The 25,286-nt window shown below is 33.1% G+C and overlaps 5 protein-coding genes and 1 long non-coding RNA gene across 6 annotated transcripts; 5 read left to right on the forward strand and 1 right to left on the reverse strand.

Moving 5' to 3' along the window:
- Positions 1-225: 225 nt before the first annotated feature.
- On the forward strand, positions 226-2,170 carry MYB36 (myb domain protein 36). Its single transcript, XM_012209915.4, has 3 exons — positions 226-562; positions 729-858; positions 1,223-2,170. The coding sequence occupies exons 1-3, from the start codon at positions 427-429 to the stop codon at positions 2,031-2,033; spliced, it is 1,077 nt and encodes a 358-aa protein (XP_012065305.1). The 5' UTR covers positions 226-426; the 3' UTR covers positions 2,034-2,170.
- A 9,194-nt stretch (positions 2,171-11,364) lies between these two features.
- On the forward strand, positions 11,365-13,527 carry LOC149494416 (uncharacterized). The gene is made up of 3 exons (XR_016322056.1): positions 11,365-11,688; positions 12,468-12,552; positions 13,356-13,527. It is a non-coding gene; the product is annotated as an uncharacterized LOC149494416 (long non-coding RNA).
- A 1,050-nt stretch (positions 13,528-14,577) lies between these two features.
- On the reverse strand, positions 14,578-15,063 carry LOC105628507 (uncharacterized). Its single transcript, XM_012209926.1, has one exon. It carries the CDS (start codon positions 15,061-15,063, stop codon positions 14,578-14,580), a length of 486 nt encoding a protein of 161 aa, XP_012065316.1.
- A 1,611-nt stretch (positions 15,064-16,674) lies between these two features.
- Positions 16,675-17,400, forward strand: LOC105628506 (uncharacterized). Its single transcript, XM_012209925.1, has 2 exons — positions 16,675-17,202; positions 17,284-17,400. The coding sequence occupies exons 1-2, from the start codon at positions 16,675-16,677 to the stop codon at positions 17,398-17,400; spliced, it is 645 nt and encodes a 214-aa protein (XP_012065315.1).
- A 15-nt stretch (positions 17,401-17,415) lies between these two features.
- On the forward strand, positions 17,416-19,480 carry LOC149494417 (uncharacterized). Its single transcript, XM_089725492.1, has 4 exons — positions 17,416-17,912; positions 18,538-18,728; positions 18,815-18,905; positions 19,000-19,480. Exons 1-4 carry the CDS (start codon positions 17,416-17,418, stop codon positions 19,478-19,480), a joined length of 1,260 nt encoding a protein of 419 aa, XP_089581618.1.
- Positions 19,481-19,765: 285 nt separating this feature from the next.
- On the forward strand, positions 19,766-20,221 carry LOC149494418 (uncharacterized). The gene has a single exon (XM_089725493.1). It carries the CDS (start codon positions 19,766-19,768, stop codon positions 20,219-20,221), a length of 456 nt encoding a protein of 151 aa, XP_089581619.1.
- The last annotated feature ends 5,065 nt before the right edge of the window (positions 20,222-25,286 follow it).

Genomic DNA, 25,286 nt, shown 5'->3' on the forward strand with positions numbered 1-25,286 from the left:
TGGAGACAAACTAAAAGGATGGAGGTTTCTTCTATTTCTTAATTACCTCTATCACAGTGCTTTCAAATAAACTAATCAATCCCTACCAGGAAAAAGCAGTACAATTTAAAAATGCTATAGAAGAAGAAAAATTTACGTTGTACTTTGTCCAGTTGCATATATAGTTAAAATACGGATTATCAAACTAATCCAAAAAAAGGAGGAGAGAGAGAGACCTCACAGAAAGAACCCTAGAGAAGAAAGAGAAGTTGGTTTTGAAATATTTTTGAGGAAGAGAAGGTGAGGTGTAAGACTTTTTTTGTCCTTATAAGCATCACATCACCCACTCAATATTTCTAACTATAAATCTTGAGTCATCCCTTTCTCAAATTTCCCAACAATCCCAAACAAGAGTTTCTTGATCAAGAAAATTGCAGAGAAAGAAAGATGGGTAGAGCTCCTTGTTGTGATAAGGCAAATGTAAAGAAAGGACCATGGTCACCAGAAGAAGATGCTAAGCTCAAGGCTTATATTGAGGAATATGGTACTGGAGGCAATTGGATTGCACTTCCTCAAAAAATTGGTATATATTACAAACTATTTAATCAATTTCTTTCCATAATAAATACATATTTAACACAGATATATTTCGTTTTCCAAGATCTTCTTTTTTCTTTCTTTTCCTCGTGTTTTTTTGTAATGTAATTTTTTGTTTTGACCCTTTCTGTTTGGTTTGTGTGATTCCATAGGGCTTAAGAGATGTGGAAAAAGTTGCAGACTTAGATGGTTAAATTACTTAAGGCCTAATATCAAACATGGTGGATTCTCTGAAGAAGAAGACAACATCATCTGCAGCCTTTATATAAGCATTGGCAGCAGGTATTTAATTCTCGCTATTTTCTTTTTCTGGTTAATTAATAGAAGACAACGATTCAAAATAAATAGTTGAAAATAATTTTCAGTATATATATGCATACATACCCCTTTTTTTTTATTTCTTTGAAAAATAGGCAATTTCCCCATTCTTTTTGAGATGAACCCCTTGCACTACCTGCAATTGCCAGCTCGAATACCGATTAAGATAACCCTAATTGGTTCTCTTCCTTTCACATAACTCAACAAGGAATTACTTGTCCTTTGTCTTTGTCCTAATTCTTTGGTTTCTTGCTTCTTGTTTTCTATTTCTTGGAAAAGGCATGTGATACTCAACTACTTGTCTACTTTTTCTTTGGTTTTTCTTCAGATGGTCTATAATTGCAGCTCAGTTACCAGGAAGAACAGATAATGATATTAAGAACTACTGGAACACAAGATTGAAGAAAAAACTATTGGGAAGACGCAAACAAGCTCAAATGAATCGCCTTTCTTCCACAAGTACCAATCAAGATTCAAGCAAGGTAGAGGACAATACTAGTTCATCGTCCTCGATGGTTTTAACCAACTCAGCTCTTGAAAGGCTACAACTGCATATGCAACTCCAAAACCTACAAAACCCATTTTCTCTTCACAACAATCCTACGCTTTGGCCTAAATTGCATCCTTTACAAGAAAAAGTTCTTCTCCAATCTATGGCAGAAAGCTCTAATTCTCTTCTTCAACAAGTTTTATCGACTTCTCATCAACAACTTCATCATCAGGATTACTCGAAATTGGAAAACCATAATATTGATACTTTGGGAAATTCTTCAAATACTATAACATCCTCAAATAGCACAGTTCCTTTCCATAATGTGATGGATTCAAATATTGGAATGAGCTCGAATCTTGCAGGGCAATCTAATGCAGAATTAATCCAGCCTGTTTCGAGCTTTCAAGCTGAGCTTGAGGATTTTCTGAGTAACAAAACATCTGGGTTTGAACGACAAGAAGATCAGATTGTTGAATTTGATTGTTTTAAGGAAATGAATAATAATGGTGGTTCCAAGGATGGCATGATATGGTGGTCTAATGAATTTGAGACAAGATCTCTGTCCTCAAATTCTTGGGATTCTACTAATAATATTCTTCAGGCTGAAGGAATGTTTCAAGATTATGAATTAGGGTATAATATGTAATATTTGAAAATAAAAGGAATTAGAGAGTTGCTTAAGGTTATTGTAATGATGGATCATAAGATGAGGAAGAGAAAATTGAACAGTCTTATGATCAATAGTAATTAAGTTTCTGTAAACTGTGTGAATAATAATGTTAATGTCCTTCTCTGAGTCTTTTCAAATCTTATTTATCTTCCATAAACTGTTATTTGCTGTTAGTCTTTATGATATTATTCCATCATAAAAACTCTCAATAGAGATAATAAAATTTTACAAATAAAAATAATTAATTTACAATTTAGGGAAATATTCACAATTTTCCAATAATTTAATAATATGTATTAGGAAAAGAAATAGTAATATATAGTACATTGTACCGACAAATAATAGGTATTGGGACTTGTGTAGATATGTTTTTATAGAAAACATGATTCATGATCCTGGGTCCTGTTGGAACTTTAGTATATTCTATTTTCTATCCCCTCTATTTGTAAAAATTTTTATTTATTATTAAAAAATTCTAATTGGCTTGCTATATGCATTGGTCAATTAAATGGAGTTAGTTTTAATAAATTACTATGTTGTTTATACATATTATTGAACATATTAATGTACTAAGAAAATTTTGATATTGAAATTTTCAAAATTATAAACTGAAATCTAATTGAAATTAAATACTGAAAATATAGTCAAAAAAATGTTAATATTATAAATTATTAATAACTTTTAATGCTAACTCAGTAACAAACTGGTAATGGAATTAAAACTTTAAATTTCAAAATAATAAGCTCAAGTAGAAAAGAAAATCAATTTCCATTTACATTCTAATGATTTTGTTGGTTGCAAAAGTAATTTTATTTAAAACGTATTTGCGTTTAATTATGAATTGAGAACGGAAAATTTTGAAAATTGAAAAAGTTTTATACATACTTACAATGGAAATTTCTTAATTAGAAAATATCAACAATGCTTTGATTGAAAGGAAAACATTCGGCAACATTTAGAAAAAATAAAGATAATGCTTTTTTTGATTCATAAGGTGGCTACACAATATCCACAGTTGATTCAAAATCCAATGGCTTCAAAACAACAGTTCAGTTACTCCAGATTTACTACAAACAAATTAAAATTTTTTATCTTTCATATTTATTGAAACAAAATTTTTAAGTTTTCCTTTAGGTGATTCATATTTTATAAAATTTCGAAATTCAATTAAATTATACATAAATTTCTACTTTCAAACCTATATTTCTGACTATCAAATCAACTAAGTGCCAATGAGATAAAATAAAAAAGTAATACTATAAATTTTTTAAAAATATAATATTAATAGCCAGCAACTGTAAAAACACTAAAAGTAAAATGTTCCTGGAGTTAAAATTTCACCTCAACAAGAGCTGCAGAAAGAAAGTATATCATTAAAAAAAAATGCATCTGCTAATACCATAATAAGCATTAGCCATAAGGAGAACTAACATGACAGAAATTGACATAACAAGCACATTAAAAAGCAAACACTTAGTATCTTAGAAACATAGCCACATTTGCATAGTAAAGCAACAGAACCACTGAAAAGTCATTATCAATTCAATCTTAGAAAGCAACATAACCTATATAGAAAGTTCAAACTCCATATTACTAGATGACCATCAAACACAATTATATAACTACTTCAAATACTTCTTGTTGCTGCTGCTGCTATTCCCATAATCGACCTTGCGAAACCTCTCCTCCACCTGGTACTCGTAGTAACCACTTTTGTCACCCACCTTAAAAGTACTAGTTGTTTTTAACTCATCCTTGTGACCAACTCTACCAGTGGACCTCTCCTTGAATACATCTCCAGAAGAATAGCTCTGCTTCACAGTTGTCTTAGCATATGAACCAGTCTGCTTGTCCACAATGCTGTTCCTGGAAATCCATTGCTGACTGTTAGATTGCTGCCCTTTTGTAGCCATTGCATTGTAAGAACCCCCTGGATTCCCTCCAGAGTTGTCATTTGGATCTAAAATCGCAATACCACAGTGATGAACCTTCGGCTCTCCTTTAGTACTCATTATTTTTTGGCTGCGCCCAGTTGTTATACTCAATCCCCTATTTGCTACACAAAGCACACAAAGCAATTCCTTAGAAAGGATCAAATAGAAAATCATTCAACAATATTAAACAAAAACTTAATTCCAAATGAATGCAACAAAAATTTATGAAATTCATTTAAACGAGAACAAGTAGATTAAACCAATTGATCAAATCTAGTTTGCTAAGCAACACATTACTTATACCATATAGCAATACAATGCAAATTTAGAAGATATAACACATATTATACAAATATATTGTCTAATGGCATGCTAGTTTATATAAATTTGTGGCTAAATTTTGGCTCTCTTAATGGGTTTTTATATTGGATGTAATCAATCATACAACTCTTAATTAACTATGATAGCATGTACGATAACACCAATAAACTTTTAATTAACTATGGCACGATAATGATGATATAGTACCACAAAATGTTGGACTTCAAACTAGTAATTGAACAAACAGAATCAATCAAAACAATATTTCAAGTATTTCTCCAACTCATCCAATATTAATTTATCAGAATATATAAAAATTAAAAGCACATAAATATTAAATACAAAACCAAAATTCCTGCTTTGTCAACCAAATTAAAACTGGTACAGCAAATTAATTATTCTCAACAAACAAAAGTTACCCACTATCCAATTTTTGCAAGTAAGGACAACGCAAAGTGTTGTGTCCATTTGGTCGTTGAAAATGGGTCCAACCCATGAGTGTAACACACCTTCTATAAGGAGGTAGAGACTTACCAAACCCTAAAGAGATAAAAACCATTTATATGACGATCTAAATTCTAATAATCATAGAATAAACAATAACCAAAGGAAATCATCTGAAGCCGCAAATCCAAAAAAATCAGAACAAAATCTAGATCGGTAGCACAATGCATATCGTTTTACAAATAAATAAGTCGTTTTTACCCTAAGAAATAAAAAAAAAACCTTGAAATCTTAGGGTTAACCTAAAAATAAAGATCATAACTAATAAGAAATTTAATAACTAAAGAAACACATTTGCATGATCAAAAACCTACAAAATATTAAAAACAACAAGTAGAAAACGAAAGGAAAGGAAAGGAAATTCCTTGTTACCTTGGCTTGAACGAGCGAGACTAAAATGTAGAAATGGCTGCTGGGTAGGGTTCTGTGATGGCCTTGTGGGGTCCTTTTATAGGCAGAGAGGATAATGGAAGTTAACTTAAAGTTTAAGGTGATAGTATGGACACACAGTATCCACCATTGATTCAAAATTTAATGGTTGGAAAACAATCGTACATTTGACGCCGTCGACCGTACGAAGAAAATCAGAGGGAAATTATTTTGCATGAAATATAAGAAGAAAGAAAGTCTGGAAAGATCCGTAGTCCTATTTTTAGCCCAATCCAATGGGCTTTTATGGTCTTGTGAAGCAAAAGATGGTCATGGTTTCGGGTCAGAACTGATTTTGAAATCGTTCGGCTTTTGGTTCAATAAAATGTGTTTATCTAAAATTTTTTGGTCTAGCTTTTTAAAACATAAAATAAATTTTAGGAAAAAAAAATTGTATTTTAAGAACAAATTTTATTATATATTTTCAGAAATTTTTTGTGTACAATACCTCTCATTTTTTATAATATTTTTGCTCTCTATATTGAAAAAATAGACTAATTTATTCTTATATTTAGTACTTTTAAACCCGAAACAACTAAAAACGATGATGTGTACTTGCTAGTTGACCAAGTGAATTGGTTGGGTTTTAACTATAAACTGGTTCAATTCGGATGAGTTTAGCTGGGTTAACCCAATTTGATTAAATACTTGGTGAAATGTATTCTTTTTGCAAAACGTTTTTACTGAATATTGAACTCATGATTGAAAATGAACATTGCACAGATAGTCAGATACTAACCACGAGAACATATAAATCATTATTGTAAATTATTTAAACAATATATCCTAATATTAAAAATAAAAAATATAAATATTATTCCATTAGGAATCCTAATAAAAAAACTAATATTTAAACTCAATTATGGATGCTAACATTAATTTAAAAAGATAAAAAATATTTTAACTCCAATATATGTGCTAATTTATTATAATAATAACAAAAAATTTTTGAATTCTATTTTAACTCAATTAAAAATTCTAAAATTTAATAGTTTATTATGATAATAAAAGACTTATCGTTCATAAAACATTTTTACATATTTTAACATAAAAAAGTTGAAAGGTTATTTCACAAATTTTATATTTTATATTTTATATTTTAACAAACAAATTTTATTTTATATTTTCAGAAATTTAATAAAATATTTTATTAATATTTTAATATATCCAGGAAAAACTTCACATTCAAAGGCAATTAGAACCAAGTCATTCGGCTTACCAAAAAAACCCCAACCTATCCTATGAATATTAAGTGAAAAAACCTAGAAAAACCTCGTGATACATTGGTATAAAAAGAAAATTCCAAAAATCTCTGACTACTTAACGTCTTTGCTGCACGCTTCATAGAATGAAAACTCTTGAGATAAGAGAATTTATACTTGGAAGCATTAAAACAAAGATAATTAACCTAAATAATCCTTCAAGAAGATTACAAAGAAAGAATTCTTCCATAACCAACATGATATCTGCAGCCAAAAATAAATCAAAGAGTAACGGAGCCCATTCAAAGCCAAGGTATAAAAGGGAGGACCTTAACAACCCCTCATTTGGGTAAATGATCTGTGAAACTGTTTTTGGATATGGGAATGAGGGAAAATGAAACCATAGAGAGAGAGAAAAGTATATTATCCATTTGATTAAAACGAAGCCACCATTGCCATGGTCTGTTAGCTCTGTTTGAGACCCACGCAATTGCGCTTTTAGAATCAGATTCAATAATTAGCCGATGTGATTTGAAAAGCGAAGTACTAAACAGTTCAAGGGCAAATAATATTGCTAATAGCTCAGCTTCATTGGAATCCATAATACCTGTGCTTTTAGGAAAAAATGCAAAGGATATTTCCGTTTGAATCCCTTAAAGTTCCACCGATACCTGCAGGACCTGGTTTTCCTTTTGATGAACCATCCACGTTAAACTTGAGAAAGCCTACTGTAGGAGCATTCCAATCCATTAAACCTGCATTATTTCTTTTCCTTGAGGTAGAAAGAATGTTGCAACTATTTTACCATAACAGGAGAATAAAACCAGTCACTAAGACAATAAGGAAAAGCAGGGAATTTTACTTTAATTAATTCGAAGCACCTAAATTTGATGTTGTCCAGAATTTGGTTATCCTCATACCAAGTGTTTTTGAAGACCAAAGTATTTCGCCTCCACCAGATTTTCCATATAGCTGACTAAAAAATTAATTGCCAACTCAAAGAATTAGCTTTTATTGAAAAAATATTTTCCCATTGTATGGCAAGATCCAGTAATTTGTTGGGTAAGGCTGTTGAGACTCCCCACCAAATAAAGATTGAGTTCCAAATTTTAGAGACTTTTGGGCAAGAGAGGAGTCAATGATTAATATCTTCGCAACATAAATTACACAGAGGACAACAAGCATCACCTTGGGAAGTCAAAATCTTTCTTTTGAGAAGATTTAATCTCGTACGATCCTATTTAGGAAACACTTCCAAGCAAAGAGAGAAATCTTTGAGGAAAGTAAAGAATTCCACAGGAATTTGAAGTCTGTAACATAATTTGATGGAGCTTCTTCACCATTTTCCATCAAAGAATAGGGGTGAGCAAAACCAAAAACTGAAAATATTACTTTTAAACTATCAGATCTAAGCTAAAATTATTTTGATAACCGAATATCCGAATTTATTTTTTTGACTCATTTTAATTTTAAATATAGACAAAAATGTATAATTCAATATCCAATTTAGAAGCTAAAAATTAATAAAATAGTTTCAATTATTGCTTTAAACTAAAATCCACAAACTACAATAATAAATTAACATTTCAAATCCATAAGCATTTGACAAACAATAACAAATTAACAATTTAAAATCCACAAATTAAACAAGTTAATAATTAAAGTATAGAAAAGACAGCAATTTAACAAGTAACCAAGTTCACACAATAAAACAACAAGTCAATAATAACTCCAAGCTTGATCATCAAATTCCATCTAATAGGCACATGTCCATAATCCTAAAAGTTTACAAGTTCGTCATTTCTCCAAACCTAAAAAAAAATGTTAAAAACAATTAATAATTAAATAGAAAAAGAATATATAAGTATTCCTCATATATAATTATGGAGCCTATGTACATAATGATACTAAGATCACAACTTATTAAATATCAACCAACATTTTTAAAAAAAAATTCAACTACATTTAATATCGTAGCACTAATTGTGATTCCAACCGGAGGTAGACCTGAAAATTAAAACCAAACAATTATCAATACATATGCTCAAATGAAAATATTGAATAAGATAAAACAAACAATGATATTTTGATTTTATCACATGCCTTTTTCAAAATTTTCAAGTTCTTCCGTATCTTCTTCAACATTTATGTAAGATGATCGAAGCCAATCTCGTATACATATCAATCCCTCCACTATTTTAGGAGTCAAAGAACTCTTAAATGAGTCAAGAACTCTTCTTCCTATGCTAAAAGCACTCTCTGAAGCCATTGTCGATACAAGAACTGCCACTGTATATCTAGCCATTCTTTCTAGGGCACGAAATCTCACAATTAATCTTCCACCATTTTAAGATATTAAAACCTTATTTGTCATCTTGAATTGCTTCGCTAAGATAGACATCTAACTCAGTTTTTGATTCTCTACCACCAGAATCTGAAAGTTTTTGCTTTTTATAGTGTTGCTTCAAAAAAGATTTTGGCTTTGCACTCATCATACCTAGGTCAATGCTACCAGTATTTACTTGAGATCCACTACTGTTAGTACAATGATCATGCTCAGGTTAATACATATTTTTGTACTCATTGAATAGTTCTCTCAAAGAGTTTGTCGCACTTATAAACAAACTTTCACCCTTTTTCTTGCCATACATATTCTTAAATGCATACTCCATGTACTCAAATTTATCATGAGGGTCAAGAACAATTGTTACATAGATAAATTTATTCATTTTGGTTATATCACCCCAATACTTATCAAATTTGTCCTCATTTTATCACCTATAGACTTCACATCTTTTTGTACAATATTTTGCCAATCACTTAAAATAAAACACAAATCATTAATCTCACTAAAGAACAAGTTGGATGTGACATACCTTGAACCAAATATACACAAAGTAAGCTCATAGAAATGGGACAACATATCAACTATTTTTCTAACTTCTTTCCAATCCAAGTGGTCGAGAATCTTTTCATCTAACTCAATCCTAAATATTGGTTCCTGCGACTCGTATTTCTCATATGCTCTCTCATATTTTTCTGCTGTTTTTAACATTAAATATATAGAATTCCATCTAGTAGACACATCCAAACATAAAAATGACTTGCATTCAATTTTTTCATATTCAACACTCTTAAAATTTTTTTTTTTCAATCTAGCTAGAGAACTCCATATATATCTCACTGCATTCCTTATCCTCGCAACTGATTCATTCACATCTTTTAATCCATCCATTACAACCAAATTAACAATATGTGTTTTACTTCTCATGCAAAGATAATCACAATTACACACACCAACATTCCAATTAATAATTTTTTTTTTAAAATAAGAAATAGCAACATTATTTGAACCAGCATTGTCAATAGTAATAGTAAAAACTTTATCCAAGCCTCATTCAAGCAAATAAGTTTCAATTGCCCTACCAATTGTCTCACCTTTATGACTTGAAATTATATAAAAATTAATAGTTTTTTTGTTCAAACTCCAATCATCATCAATATAATGCGCCGTGATACACATATAGTTAACTATTTGGCATGAAGTCCAAGTATCTATAGTTAAGCAAACCCATGGACAATTTTTTCTAAAAAAATCTTTCAATACAGACCTCTCATTCAAATACAATTGGTAACAATCTCGAGAAACTATCCAACGAGATGTAATTTTAAACCTAGGGCATATGACTTTCATAAATCGCTTAAAACCGTCACCTTCAACAAACTTAAAAGGTAATTCATCCACAACAACATTAAATGCAAGAGCCTCCCTAATTGCATTTTCATTATACTTTCAAGTACTGAGATATATGCTTGCAATTTTACAAGCATTGGAGATATATGCTTCTTCTAAATACAACTCTATCCCTTTAATTATTGAATCAGATTCAAAAAATGTTGTTTTATGGGCTCCAAATAAACTTTCAAGACCTCGGCAACAGTAGATAAATTTTCAATAGGCTGGATTCCATCATTTCTTCTCTATCACAGGTATTTTTAATCCATGCAATCAGATCTAAAACCTCATTTGTTGATACCTTGGCAAAGAAAGGAGTCGACCATGTGAATCCTTCTTTAGCTTGGCTTTGATGTCACTTACTAGCTCTCGGGATAATTCATTGGGAGGCTTTTTTTTTTTTTTTTTCCTCCTGGCTTCTCTTCCTCACTCGTGAAAAGAAGCTGACTTGATTTTAACTCTCTATCTCTGCCTCTTATTAGTTATGCTTAGTTTGTGGTTTTAATTTTTTATTTGCGTAGGCTTTTCTCCTCTTTTCCAGGTCTAGGTTTTGAGGGTGTACGGAAAGCCTGCTGATTTGGGTGTAAACTCCTAAATTAGGGGGAATTTTTCCTAATTGCTTCATATATTTTCCAGTTCTAATAATAATAAATATAATAAATTTATATTTGCTGATAAAAAAAAAAACATAACCATAGTATAATATTATGATATTAAAACCACTAATATATGAACTCAATTTATATCTTTACTATATGTATTATTATAATATATGAGCCCAATAATAATAACTAATTTGAACTCTATTTTGACTCAGTTAGAAAATAAAGGACTCATTGTTCATAAATATTTTAACATACTTTAACAACATAAGAAAGTCATGTCCTGAAAGATGAAAGGTGATTAATGTTTTACTCACTCTAAATTCATTTTTTTCAAGGTATATTCATGAAATACCCCGAATTTTTATTTTCAGAACATTTTCCAATTTAATTTAACGAACCGACAGCCTGAAAATTGCTATTAATATTTTAGTGCGAATACTATGAGAAATCGAATCGAAAACCGATTGAAAAAGCCGAAAGCGGTTGAAAATCGAAGATTTGGGCCGAATCGAACCGAATCGAACCGGTTCGACCCAAACCATCTAGAAACATCCTTTTCCCTTTATCTTCAACGCCTATCTCCTTCACTCTCACCATTTCTACGCCACCTCCAGCCCACCACCGCACCACCACACCTCCCTCTCTTCTTCTTTTTCTTCTTCTTTTTCTTCTTCTTTCTTTCTTTCCTTTTTCTTTCTTTCTTTCCCTTTTCTTCTTCCCTGCAACTGGGTCTGCGTCACTGCCAGCGACTGCAGCAGCTCCAGCAAGCCTCTGACCACCGGATTGCGCCTCTGCCGCCGCTCCAGCGTGCCTCCGACCACCGACAGCCACTGCTCTCCGATCCGGCACACGTGGCAATTTCCGATCTAGCAGAAATTCAACAAAAAAAATTATATTGGGGTATAAATTAATTTAAATATATTTTAGTTAATGAATTTAATTTTATTAATGATAGTTACTTAAATTTAGTTAGTTTACTTTTAATAATTTTAGTTGACTTAGTTAATGTTAGTAAAATTAGTTAATTAAATTAATTTTATTATTTGAAGTTAATTAATTTAGTAATATTAGTTAATGAAATTAATTTTATTACTTGTAGTCAATTAGTTTAGTTAAGTTAATGTTAGTAACGCTAGTTAATTAAATTAATTTTATTATTTGTAGTTAATTAATTTGGTTAATTTAATTTGATAATTGTGAGTAGTTAACAGTGTTATAATTTTAGTGTTGATTTAATTAAGGTAGTTTAAATATAATGTTATTGTAATGTATAATTTGGATTGTGTGGTGATGTTGAGATTAAAGGAGGATGGGAAAATGTTGTTTGATTAATTGCCCGATGGATGGGCCGTATGGATTGAATAATTGTGAAATTGTTGATATTTTAGCAGGTAGATAGTCTAAATTTTAGGGGAGATGCTGCCGAAATTTCGGTAGAAAATAAATCAATTATAGAAATTAAATTACTTAATAGAGATTAAATTATTTATAGAAATTAAAAATATAGAATAAGATTATTAGAGTGATAAATAAATAAGGAAACCCAATATCTGTATCTATAAATATATATATAGTTTAAATTAATAAATGAATTAAATGACTGCCAAAACTAGTAAACGAATATAAAATAGAATCTTCAAATTTAAAATTCTTACTTAGAATTCTATTGTTTATTATAGAGGTTTATAAAATTCCGAAATGCGAGGACGAAAGCTGGAAGCATGGAGTGATAAAGACAGTCCTTTTAAAGGACAATAAAGAAATGTGAGTAGTGTTAGATAATTCGCTTCATCCGCCTGCATGCATGCATTCACGGCTAAATGTTATCATGCATTATTTTATTGAAGTGCCATATTATGATGCACTATTTGTTGATAGTAAAAATTGTTTGATTACTTGTGCTATGAATATACTGTGTCTTGTTTGTGTGGAATTGGGATGAAGTGGACCACCATGGGTTTGTGAGGACGATCTGTGATATGGATCCTGAATATGATATGATATTGACCGTCGGCCGGGAAAATGGGAGATCGGCGCCCCCGTGTGCACCTGATGATATGGATTGTATGGAAAATCACAGGATGGCTTCTTATTGTTGCGCACCTGATAATCTAGATTTGATTGTAGCCCGCAGGGTGGCCTCCTGTTGTGAGCACTTGATGATCTAGATTGGATGGAGACCACCGGGTTGCCTCCTGTGGGTATGGAAAAGAAAAGAGAGAATGGAAAAACAATGAGAGGACTGGTCAGTGAGGATTAGACCAGTTGGCCGTATGGGGGATCGGCTCCCCGGTGCACATGTATGAGAGGGCGAGCCATGTGTGAGGACGGCTCGTTGGGGTTTCAGGTGGTGCCACTGACTAATTTCCACGTGATGTGATTATATGAAGGTGATGATACTTGTGATTGCTGCTGTATTGCCATTTGTGTGACAAACTGCATGATCATATAATTAAACGGTAACTAGATAAAAATATTTAGCATCTGTGTGATTGTGTGGAGTGAGAGGGTTATCTAACCCTACTCATTGAGTTTGGCGCTCACCTCTGCCTACTATTTTTTTTCAGGTAATAGAAAGAAATAAAAGCCTTGTGGAGTTGAGACACTTATTGTAGAAGACTTTTAATGATAGAAATAACGATGTAAATATAAAGGTAGAATTCCGCAATTGTATTCCAGTTGGGTTGTAAATAAATAGTAAAAGTCCATATTAAATATATGAACTGCATTTTGAGTTAATGGGCCTGAATCTATAATTATGAATAGAAGGTGAGATTTAAATAAGTTAGGCTTACTACGGGCTTCGGGGGCCTTAAGCCCACCCAGGTCCTAGTGCCGGTCCGGTCCATGGAAATGGGTCGTGACAATTCAATAATCATTTCATTTACGATCACATGTCAACACTTAAAATTCAAAATTTCAATATTCAATAAGCAAATCTCACTTAAATATTAATATTAAGTTAAATTTTTAACTTAAATTTTAAATTGAATTCAATAAACCATTGAACTTTATATAATTTACAATTTATAGATTTTAACATTTATATTATCCGACACTTATAATTCATCAGCGGTTAAATTTTCAATTTTATATTGTAACTTTATTTTTAATTTGTTTTCAACTTTTAATATTAATTTTATAATCTAATCTATAGTATGATAAGTGAAGATTAATGTGTGAATAAATGAATTAAAATCGAAATGGTTCATGGATGAACTAGAATTTGCAACTATAAGATTCCATTATTGCTTATTATTCATTATTATAGAATTAAAGACTATGAATATATTTGTTAGCAATCAATTATTATTCCCACAAGCATTTAACTTAATTGCTTGATATAGAAATAAAAGGTGAAGTAAAAAAATCAAATAATTACTAAAAACCTTGTCTTTCCCCTTAAAAAACTTTTTAAAAAAATAATAATAACAATAAAACCTTCTATTTGGTCACATATTGTAATTATTAATAAAAGATAATTACAATTAACGCACAAATCCTTTTCAATTACTTATCTAATTCATGTAATTTTTTTTTAATTAAAATTTTGAATTGCAATAATACTTTTATTTCTCATTAGGCGTTTCATATCATATCATAAAATAATTAGTAGCCCAAGAACATTATTATTTTATTTTTTGTCCTAATAAGCTATAAAGCTTATTATATGATTTATTTTTGTAAAAAAAAAAAATTGACTAAAAGGAAATAAGCATAAATAAGACCAATATTGTTCTATCACTTATTAATTCATTCTAATTTTGATTACTAGACCTTATTTTATAACTAGCGCAATTCTTTTTCTATATCCACTTTAATCACTGAATTCGCGCAAACATTATATTGAGAGAGTGTAAGATCATTTTTCATTATCTCATTATTATGGGATATAACGAAACGAGAACTGAAAATGCCCCAATTTCTCTCAATTTTGTTCTTCAAATCTGCCACAGTATCCGTTGCTTTAACTCCCATAAAGTTTTCCTTGTAATCAGATTTCACCAAAACATAGAATTTCAAATCACGATATGTGTTTGTCCTGAGAAGTTTAAGATGAAAATGTCCACCCTCTTTGAAATTGTAAGATTCGAGTGAACGATCATTTTTCAATTCTAGATCGTCATAAAAGAGGGATTGCTCTTCGACTTCCCATCTTAAAATACTTCCAACCCTTTGCTTCACTTGAAGAATAGTATCAGATGGCAAGAAAGAAAAGTCATGTTTGGTTTCATCATTTTCAAATTCAATACCCACAGTGACTTGGTTTGCCATAGCGATAAAGTAGGAAAATGAGCAATACGTGAATTATCAATAAATTGTCTATTATAAATGTGGGAGATTCACATTAATTGAAATGCTAACCATCACTGTATGTGCATGATGTGCTATTCACTTCAAATGTATTTTCTTTTTATTTTCAGCATTTGTATAATTAACAATAACAATATTTTTAATTTTGGGCCTAGCAATTATAATTGGGCTTGTGGCTAATTTGGCTTGTCTATATCATTGATTTCTCTTATCATTACCTTTAATTCTAACTTTGAAAAAAAAAAAAAAAAAAAAAACTAATTTATTAAATTTTTCATTTATCAAGATTAAAAAGAGAATTTTCTATTTTTGTTTAAGCTTTTTATTTGCTAAAAGTTAGAGAATGATAATTATCCATGTTAAACGTGCATTGAATTTAATTAAGATTTCAAGTTTTTTTTTCGTTTAAAATTAAGTTCTTATTTTTGTTAATAAAAAAACTATAATTGTACCTTTATATTTTGAAAAAAAAAAATATTTTTCATCCGTCTTGTTAAAAATAACTATTATACACTTATATTTTAAATCTATTACACTGGATTGCCTTTTATTCAATATTTACCATTTTAAACGTTAAATGCGTGTAAAATGACACGATTACTCTAATTCCACCACCTCAATCTCTAATTTCTCTTCTCCTTTAAAACTTCTTTAAAACCTAAAATCTCAATTCGCGCTTCATTAAATCTGACAAAATTATAAGATCCATGAGATAAGGTGTGCAATTGGTGATTACAATTGGTATGATTTATTGTTTATTTTGCCTTTCTTTTTTTTTTTTTAAAAAAAAAAAAAGTTTCTTTCATGTGTTCTCTTTTTTTTTTTTTTTTCTCTTTCTTTTTTTTCTCATAATTGGCTCAGGAGCATGACTTCTCTTTAATAAATGCCTCGTGCTTAGTGATGATACTTCGATTAAAACTTGCAACTAAGACATAAAAAAAGAGCAAAGCAAAGAAAAAGAAAAAGAAAAGCAAAGCAAAGAAAAAGACAAAGAAAAAGAAAAACGAAAAGCAAAGAAAAGTGAAAAAAAAAAAGAAAAGAATGATGGAAAGCACTTCGAGCCCCGTGCTTGCTTTCCATATTTTGACTAATTTACATTAAGTATATATTTCTAAATATCTCTTGCGCTATGCATGTTGTTTTTCCTGCAATTGCATGGGCGCAGAAATGTCAACTACTAATCTCCTTTCTGTAAAGCACGATTTTGCAAATCTCTTTTTGTGGATGATGTAGAATTGATCGTAGATGCTCCATAGGTGGAAGCTGAGGAGGAACCATGAATATCCTCTGTTGGAATTGTTGAGGACTGGGTAACTATGAGCAGTTAATGCTCTTTATGAACTTATTCGCTGCAATAAGTCAATGGTCATTTTTTTTGTCTGAAACTTTAGTTGCTTCGAATAAAATTGAGCAGCTCCGGTGTAGCCTCCATTATGACTGTTGTTTTGCTGTGGACACGGTGGGACACAGTGGTGGTTTAGCTAGTTTGTGGAATTCTCAGATTAATTTAGAAGTTATGCGTTATTCTTCGCATTTTATTAATATGAAAATAACGGAAGCTGCAGGTTTTACATGGCGCCTCACTGGATTTTTGGCATGCCGGAAAGACACTGTAGGCAAATTTCATGGAATGTCCTCAAATCCTTAGCTAGGCCGGGAACTCTTCCCTGGTTAATTTGTGGAGACTTTAATGACCTAATGTTCGCTGAAGAAAAGAAAGGGCGTAATTCTCATCCTCCATGCTTATTACAGGGTTTCTCGGATACTGTGGCTGATTGTGGTCTGATTGACTTGGGAATGTCGGGGTATCTTTTTACTTGGGCTCACGGTAGAGGTCAATATCGGGTAGAGGAAAGACTGGACAAAGCTTTGGGAAACATCATTTGGCAGAACCATTTTCCTAATTATCAGGTTCAGAATTTAGTCTCAAGTAAGTCCGATCACTCTCCTCTTCTCATCCTTACTGCCCCAAGAATAAAAAATATGAGGCACCAACGCTTTCGGTTTGAGAATTTTTGGCTAGACGAATCTGATGTGGATGCTGTGGTTAGAGAGAGTTGGACCAGTTCTGACGGAGTTGATGTAACGGGGAAGATAAAGGTTTGTGGACAACGTCTACAGAGCTGGGGTAGGAGACTAAAGCTTCGATTTAGATAGGATGCCAAGTAGTTGACCGTGCAGCTTGAGAATCTTCGGATCAACGGTAATATTGAACAGTTTGAAGGTGTGCAGCGTAAGCTTGATGATGTTCTGCATCGTGAAGAGGTCTTCTGGTCTCAAAGAGCGAAATCCCATTGATTGAAATCAGGGGATATGAACTCTAGGTATTTCCACGCAACTGCTAAAAAAAGGAAGAAATCCAAGCAGATTTTCCGGCTGAAGGATGCAAATGGTGAATGGATAAGTGACAGCAATCTGTTAACAGGTATGGTGAGTGATTATTTTGATCATCTATTTGCGGTAGGGGATGCTGACTTAAGTCCTGTTGTGGGTTTATTCTCTCCTTTGGTTTCGGATAATGATACTTTTATGCTACTTAGAGATATTTCAGTGGATGAGGTTAAATTGGCAGTGAAACAAATGCATGCGGATAAAAGCCCAGGGATGGATGGACTGAATCCTAGATTCTACCAGAGGTTTTGGGATATTGTGGGCCATGATGTTGTTCAAGGGTGTCGAGACTGGTTTAATGCAGGTGTTTTTCTAGATAATATGAACGATACCTTAATTATGCTGATTCCAAAAGTAGACGACCTAGAGGCAGTGAAGGACTTTCGACCTATTTCACTTTGTAACGTAGTTTACAAAGTGTTTGCTAAGATTCTGGCAAACAGGCTGAAGACCATTCTATCCAATCTTATCTCATCATCTTAGTCTGCTTTTGTCCCGGGCCGATTGATTTCAGATAATGTATTAGTTGCTTTCGAATTAATCCACTCTATGAAAACCAGAATGGCCGGTCGATGAGGAGCTTCTGCACTGAAAGTTGATATCTCTAAATCCTACGACAGAGTTAACTGGTGCTATTTACGGGCTGTTATGCAAGGCTTGGGTTTTAGCCAGCGTTGGGTTGACTTGATCATGTTGTGTGTTTCCTCCGTTAAATATTGGGTTGGAGTGAATGGGGATGACGTTGGCCCAATTATCCCGGGACGGGGTTTGAGACAAGGTTGTTCGTTATCTCCCTACTCATTTATTCTATGTGCTAAAGGACTGTCAAAGCTGTTTAGTAAGTCTGAAAATGAAGGTCAACTCCAAGGCTGTAGAGTCTCGAGAGCTGCGCCACAGCTATCTCACTTGTTGTTTGCGGATGATAGTTTGTTCTTCTTTGAGGCATCACGGATTCAAGCTCTAGAGATAAAAAATATTCTAGTTACTTATGAAGCAGCTTCGAGTCAAGCGGTAAATTGGCAAAAATCCGGTATTTTTTTTCAGCTTTAACACTTCTGACCCAGATAAGGATGCCGTTAATGGCGTTTTTGGTGTGCTTGCTCCTTTAAACCACGGAAGGTATCTAGGCTTGCCCTCCTTAATTGATCGGAAAAAACAACGCATTTTTTCTTTCTTGAAGGATCGAGTGAGGAAGCTAGTCAATGGTTGGAACCAAAAACTTCTATCGAAAGCTGGTAAAGAGGTGCTAATAAAGTTTGTGGCACAAGCTATTCCTTCATTCTGTATGAGTGCTTTCCTTTAAACGGTATCCATCTTACAGGAGATTCAGAGTTTAATGAATTCTTATTGGTGGGTCAGAAAAATGCGATGGTTGAGTTGGGAAAGGCTGTGTGTAGCGAGGGAAGAAGGAGGTTTAGGCTTCAGACATTTGCGAAGCTTCAATCTAGCCATGCTCGGGAAACACTGTTGGAGACTTTTACATAATACAAATTCTCTTCTTTATAGCTCTTTCAAATCTAAATATTTCCCAAGTGGGAATTTCCTTGGTGCAGACATTGGCCATAATCCAAGTTTTGTATGGAGAGGAATTTGTGCAGCTAAGGATGCTATTTGTTCAGGTTTTCGGTGGAGAATTGGAGATGGTCAGTCAGTAAATGTTTGGACTGAGCCGTGGCTATTGAGGGATAACCAGTTTCGAGTTAATCTGCCTATTCTTCCTGGTTTTGAGCATATAAGGGTTTCTGACCTTATTTTGACACAACGGGAACGTGCTTGGAATTTGCCTCTGATACACGGTCTTTTCAATTCTTCAATTGCTGAACTTATCACCTCCATTCCTTTAGCTACAACCATTCAGGAAGACACCCTTATATGGCACTGGACAGACTCAGGGATCTATTCTGTGAAATCTGGATACAAAATAGTAGCATCTCAATGTGTGGATATGAAAGATGATTTGCAATCAGATTTTTGGAAAGCTCTTTAGTCTCTGAAAATTCCGCCGAAAGTGAGGCATTTCCTCTAGAGGTGCTGCCGAGACATTATGCCAGTTAAAACAACTTTGGAAAGAAGGGGAATGGAGCTTGATACAAGATGCGATTATTGTGGTGTTGCTGAAACGTTAGCCCATGCTCTTGTTGAGTGTCCAAAAGCAAGATTTTGTTGGCAATTTTTTGGTGTTCAACCAAATATCGGCAATTTTCCAAATTTCTGATAGATGTTCGAACACTTGCACAAGGTGTGGGAAAGCGATTTTTCTAAGAGTTTTATTATGGGTCTATGGAGTGTTTGGCTGAGCCGTAATGAACTCAAATGGAACCAATTGAATGAAGGACCTTATCATGTGGTTACTCGAGCTAGAAGTATGCTCGCATCTTGGAAGAAAGCCCAGCTGAAACTGTCAGGTTCAGATACAGGCATCACTGCTTCTGCAGGTAGTCAATGGCTTCCGCCATCTACTGGCACTTTTAAAATAAACTTTGATGCTGCTCTTCTCCCATCTGCCGGCCATGGAGCTGTCAGTACTGTACTCTCAAACTGCCATGGCGGATTTGTATCAGCAACAACATCTTCATTGCATGGTTGCTCTTCTCCAGCAGTAGCAGAAGCTCAGGCGTTAAGAAAGGTATTAACCTGGGTGCTGTCGGGACACCCTACTCTGACGATTCAGGTTGAGACCGATTGCCTTCAAGCCTGTCATGCTATGAGGAGTTCTGTCCACGACTGATCCGAGTTTGGTGTTGTCATCTCTGAATGTAAACTACTCTTAGTCCAATTGCCTAATGTTATTGGTATGGATTAGAAGACAAGCAAATGATATAGCTCATGTGTTGGCTAAATCAGTCCCTAGTGGAGCTTGTTTTCAAACTTGAGATAGTGCTCCCACTTGTATTGCTCGTTTCTTCTCTTATTAATATAATCCGTAATTCAAATGTCAAAAAAAAAAAGACATATATATAATAAACTTTGTGATAATTTTTCTCTCTGTCTCTCTCTATATATATATATGTTGTGTGTGTGGTAAAACTTTGATAATTCTTAGATAAGATTAGATGAAACATCTAATTAGGATTGATAATATATACTTATTAATGGGCCAAAGAAAAATATTCAAAATTAAAGAGCTAAATTCAAAGAAAAATTTCTTGCACTATTTTATAGGAGAAATTAAAAAAAAAAAAAAAAAGATTTGTAGTTTGGGGGACCTGGACTTCCCCGGTCCCCCTTCCTTTTGCAAGGAAGAGGGTACTTTGGTAAAAATAAAAAAAAAAATTCTTTTTTCTCTTTAGACCGTTAGATTTTTTTGACTTGTATTCTAAAACTGCAACTATTGGATGAAAGAGCAATATAGTGTAACGGATACAATCTATTTTTAAAAAGACAGATATAATTTTATTTTTACAAAATATATGATTATTACGATTATAATTTTTCCTTTTTTAATTGAAATTTCCACATATCACATTAATATCATTAGGCTAACTCTTGCTAAATAATATCATTACGATTATAACTCTTGTTACAAAAAAAAAATCTACCAGAAAAATATTAGTAATAGAAAATTTGTAGTTGAAACTTATTGCAAGTTTTATTTATACGGAACATAGAAAATACACAACAAGTTGTGCTGCTTTCTATAAATATGAAACTTATATGTTATGGATTTTTAAATTGGGTGCGATTTATCCGATGATTACATAGAATTGCCAAAATGCATTAACTTAAAAACCTGTAATTGAACGAACAAATCACAAAAGAAAAACAAAATTTATTTATGCATTTCTCTAATTCATCCAATTTAATTATGAAATTGAACCCAAAATTGATAGTAAAGATATGAATCACAAGAAACAAAATTCACACAACTTGATAAAAGTTACTTGTTTGTAATATTCAACCAAAATCTCTGCTTGCCAAACAAATTTAAAGTGGTGTAAAACAAATTAATAATTCAAAACAAAGCACTGTATTCAATTTGGTCACTGAAAATGGGTACAACAAAACCCTAATACATGAAGACTTACTCATAAACCTATCATGATCCGTTCCACTACTAATAGTAATACATGTTACATGGAAATTAATAAAAAGAGAGAATTTTGTACCATTATAGAACATCAATCGATGCATGAATTAAATAAAACAAAAAATATTTCAGCACAACTGAATTAATAAAGTCATTCGGGTATAGTTTAATTGTTCGTAGGAGATAGTAGGTTTTGAGTTAGGGTCTTTACCGTTTTTAACGAATCTTACGGAAAATTATTCTTCATGTATAGCTCATAATATTATTAAGCCTTTGAATAATAATAAACTTGAAAAGAAAATATTTAAACTTATATGGAGTCACAAAACAAAACCTAGTTTTCAAAAACAGTAATAACCATACGAGAAAAACATAATATCTAGCTGCCGGGAAACGCACTTTGCTGGAAGGCTAAAAACCTTTTACCGCTAGGGCACAGGGGATTACACCTCCCATTTTAAAAGAAAATCCAAAGATAATATCCAACGAATTTACTCGTAATTCTGTTTCTCATCCAACCTCCTGCGTCCTCCCGCTGCTGCTAATGCAATTCATTAACACCAATTGATTCTTCGAAACTACTTTTTGCGCTTATAGCCACTCATTTCACCATTAGAGAAAGGAACAGTCAGCTTCTTGGCCTTGTCAGCATCTTTTGATCTTAACGACTTGATCTTAGCGTTGTAAAGATCTTTTGTGAGTCTCAATGCCTCCTCAAACTGCAGTTTGATTAGCTCTAGATCTATCATTATCCTTTGCTTCCACTTACGTACTCTTTCTGCCAATGCAAACTTTATATTAGCGTAGGAGCAAAGCATGAAATTTCACCCATTAACACCTATATGTTCTAAATACTCTGAAGTACCAAAATGGAAAGAAAAAGGAAAAAAAGAAAAAGAATATATAATTCTAAAAATTCTATGAAAAAAAAAAAAAAACAATCAATCATTACCCAGCATCTAAAATTTTTTGTTAGTGCCCATAAGGTGTATTCTAATAGAAGTATAGTAAATAACGTAATTCCCAACGACGAGAGATCTACAAAAACTGTTCCCATTTTCCTGCAATTAAACAAGTTTAATTTTATAAGTCGAAGTGAAATTAAATTGTCAAATAGATAGAATAATTAATAGAGTTAAATTGAATTATTCACCAATATCACGTGAGAAATATATATGTCCACTAAGTAATTAATTCCAAAAAGTGCATAATATAGAAACTTAAAGATTGTAATTTATAAACTTTTCTTCATTTTCCTATCTTCCAAACAAGACAAAAAATTAGCTTTATAATTTTCCTTTCTCTAACTTTATCCTCTACCAAACATGGTGTACATAAATTAACTTTGACATTATCCTCTAATGGAAGACACTGTAGGATTTTATAGGAGTTGAAGGGAAATATTAAAATATTACCGATTAATTTAGTTACCACCAAAATGGACTGCTATAATAAGCCAAGACTTGGGAAGCCTTAAGCCCAAAGTTGGAGGTCCAAGCCCACATTCTAGAATACTCCACAATTCTCCACACATGAGATGTGATGAAAATATCTTACCTAACTCTAGAATGTTCCTTGTAATCTAGACCATCCATTTTTGTAAACAAATCTTAGCCGTACATTGAGGAGGTGGAAATGCATACCACCCCTCCTCTCATTTGTAACCAAGCAAACACAAAACAAAAACCAAGTAAGTAATCATTTCCTTAAGCTTTGTGAATGTTTGCTTCTTATTAATACAATTATATTTGGTGTTTTGTGTTAGTATTATTTTGGTTGCCTTTCCCGTTATTATTTTTGGTGTTATAAATTATTAATCAATCTTGGAGTTTATCACTGCGCTGATATCAAACAAGTGGTATCAGAGAATTAAAACCAACAAGTGGTATCAGAGCCTAGTTGTGGTGGTAGTTGTTGTAGCTGTGGTGTTCATTTACAAGTGTAGAGTATCGCTACTCTGCTGGAATTAACAGTCGGGGACTGCTGTTGAAGCAAGATTCACAAGCAAGGATTGTGATCTTGATTGGTCAAGGATCGTTGTGCATTGGTTAGTGTTAGGAACACCAGTACCTTATGGCGAATTTTTCTGGAGTTGCTAATAGTATCGAGAAGCTAAATAGCAACAATTACGGGAAATGGAGTACCCGTATAAGATATTATCTCATAGGTCAAGACTTATGGGATATCGTCGGAGGAGATAATACTACACCACCAGTTGGGGATGCGAAAGCTCTGAAAGAGTGGGAGACAAAATGCGGGAAGGCGATGTATGTGCTGACAGTTGCAGTAGAAGATGAGCAGATGCAACGGATCAAGTCGGCTAAAACACCAAAGGAAGCATGGGACATTCTCAAGTCTGCTTTCGCCAAGAAGAATGAAGCAAAATTGCAACGGCTTGAAAACGAGTTGTTCTCAATCTCGCAATAGAACCTCACTGTAAGTCAATACTTTTCTAAAGTAAAATCTTTATGTGAGGAGATTTCGAAATTAGATCCAGACAACGAGACAAGGATGAGGAGGATCATCATCCATGGTCTAAGACGTGAATTTAAGTGTCTTGTGACTGCTACTCGTGGTTGGGCTACACAACCAACCTTAGACGAGTTAGAGAATATCTTGTCCAATGAAGAGACTTTGGACAAAAAAATGTCTAAAGTAGCTTTGAAGGATGATTAGAAAGCTCTGTTTGCTAAAAAGAGGGGATTTCGAAACGTTGCGAGAGTAGATGGTGGAAAAGAAAGGAGCAATCAACAAGGATGGAGAAAGCAAAAGTGGAGACCATCACAGCAAGGTGGAGCAAGGCCAGGACAAAGGAAAGACGACTGGCGAGAAAGTGATCGTTGCTATAAGTGCAACAAAAGAAGGACATTTCGCCCGAGAATGTCGAAGTAGACGAGTAGAAGGAAACATAGCATCAACCCAGAACGAGCAACAAAGTGAAGAGGAATGGGATATTCACAGTTTCTTTGTTCAGGAGGAAGAATATTTGCCACAAAAGCCAGTAGAGATGATGATGAAAGGACCCGAGCAGGAGTCGTCATTAATATCTGTAAGTGATAGAATCAACTATGATGATGATTGGATAGTTGATTCTGGAAGTTCTAATCACATGAGAGGAAACAAGGAGAAATTATCGGATGTATCTGATTATGATGGAGGTCGTGTTGTAGTCACAGCAAATAACACGAGATTACCAATAGCTCATATTGGAAAGACAACCATTCTTTCTCCCTCCAGTAAGGAGAAAATGGAGTTACAGATGGTTTATCATGTGCCAAGAATGAAGAAAAACTTGCTTTCTGTATCACAAATAGCAAGTGCAGGTAATTATGTGATGTTCGGTCCTGATAATGTGAAGGTTTATCGTAACCTTAAATTGATCGGAGATCCAGTCATGGAAGGATGGCGAGTAGAATCAATCTACGTCATGTCAGCACAAGAAGCCTATGTTGATAGAACAAGGAAGAGTGAGACAGCTGACTTGTGGCACGCTCGTCTGGGACATGTTAGTTATTACAAGCTTAAGGTGATGATGAAGAAGTCCATGCTTAAAGGTCTTCCTCAGTTGGAATGCCGAGAAGACACTATATGTGCTGGATGCCAGTATGGAAAAGCTCACCAACTTCCCTTTGAAGAGTCAAAACATAGAGCCAAGGTGCCATTGGAGTTAATACATTCAGATGTTCTTGGACGGATCAAGCAACCTACAAACAGTAATATGAGGTACATGATTACTTTCATCAATGACTACTCGAGATATGTTTGG

This window comes from Jatropha curcas, chromosome 8 (assembly GCF_041381405.1).
Source record: "Jatropha curcas cultivar XTBG-Jc1 chromosome 8, XTBG_Jcur_1.0, whole genome shotgun sequence".
NCBI lineage: Eukaryota > Viridiplantae > Streptophyta > Magnoliopsida > Malpighiales > Euphorbiaceae > Jatropha > Jatropha curcas.

Excerpts from the sequence above, each read along its gene's own strand:
- LOC105628507 (XM_012209926.1), bottom strand. The coding sequence starts at position 15,063 with ATGGCAAACCAAGTCACTGTGGGTATTGAATTTGAAAATGATGAAACC.
- LOC105628506 (XM_012209925.1), top strand. The coding sequence starts at position 16,675 with ATGGCGCCTCACTGGATTTTTGGCATGCCGGAAAGACACTGTAGGCAA. Across the intron at positions 17,203-17,283 it reads ATGTAACGGGGAAGATAAAG|CTTGAGAATCTTCGGATCAA; the intron begins GTTTGTGGACAA and ends TTGACCGTGCAG.
- LOC149494417 (XM_089725492.1), top strand. The coding sequence starts at position 17,416 with ATGAACTCTAGGTATTTCCACGCAACTGCTAAAAAAAGGAAGAAATCC. Across the intron at positions 17,913-18,537 it reads TGTAACGTAGTTTACAAAGT|CTTTAACACTTCTGACCCAG; the intron begins GTTTGCTAAGAT and ends ATTTTTTTTCAG. Across the intron at positions 18,729-18,814 it reads AAAACTTCTATCGAAAGCTG|GAGATTCAGAGTTTAATGAA; the intron begins GTAAAGAGGTGC and ends TCCATCTTACAG.
- MYB36 (XM_012209915.4), top strand. The coding sequence starts at position 427 with ATGGGTAGAGCTCCTTGTTGTGATAAGGCAAATGTAAAGAAAGGACCA. Across the intron at positions 563-728 it reads TGCACTTCCTCAAAAAATTG|GGCTTAAGAGATGTGGAAAA; the intron begins GTATATATTACA and ends GTGATTCCATAG. Across the intron at positions 859-1,222 it reads TATATAAGCATTGGCAGCAG|ATGGTCTATAATTGCAGCTC; the intron begins GTATTTAATTCT and ends GTTTTTCTTCAG.
- LOC149494418 (XM_089725493.1), top strand. The coding sequence starts at position 19,766 with ATGGGTCTATGGAGTGTTTGGCTGAGCCGTAATGAACTCAAATGGAAC.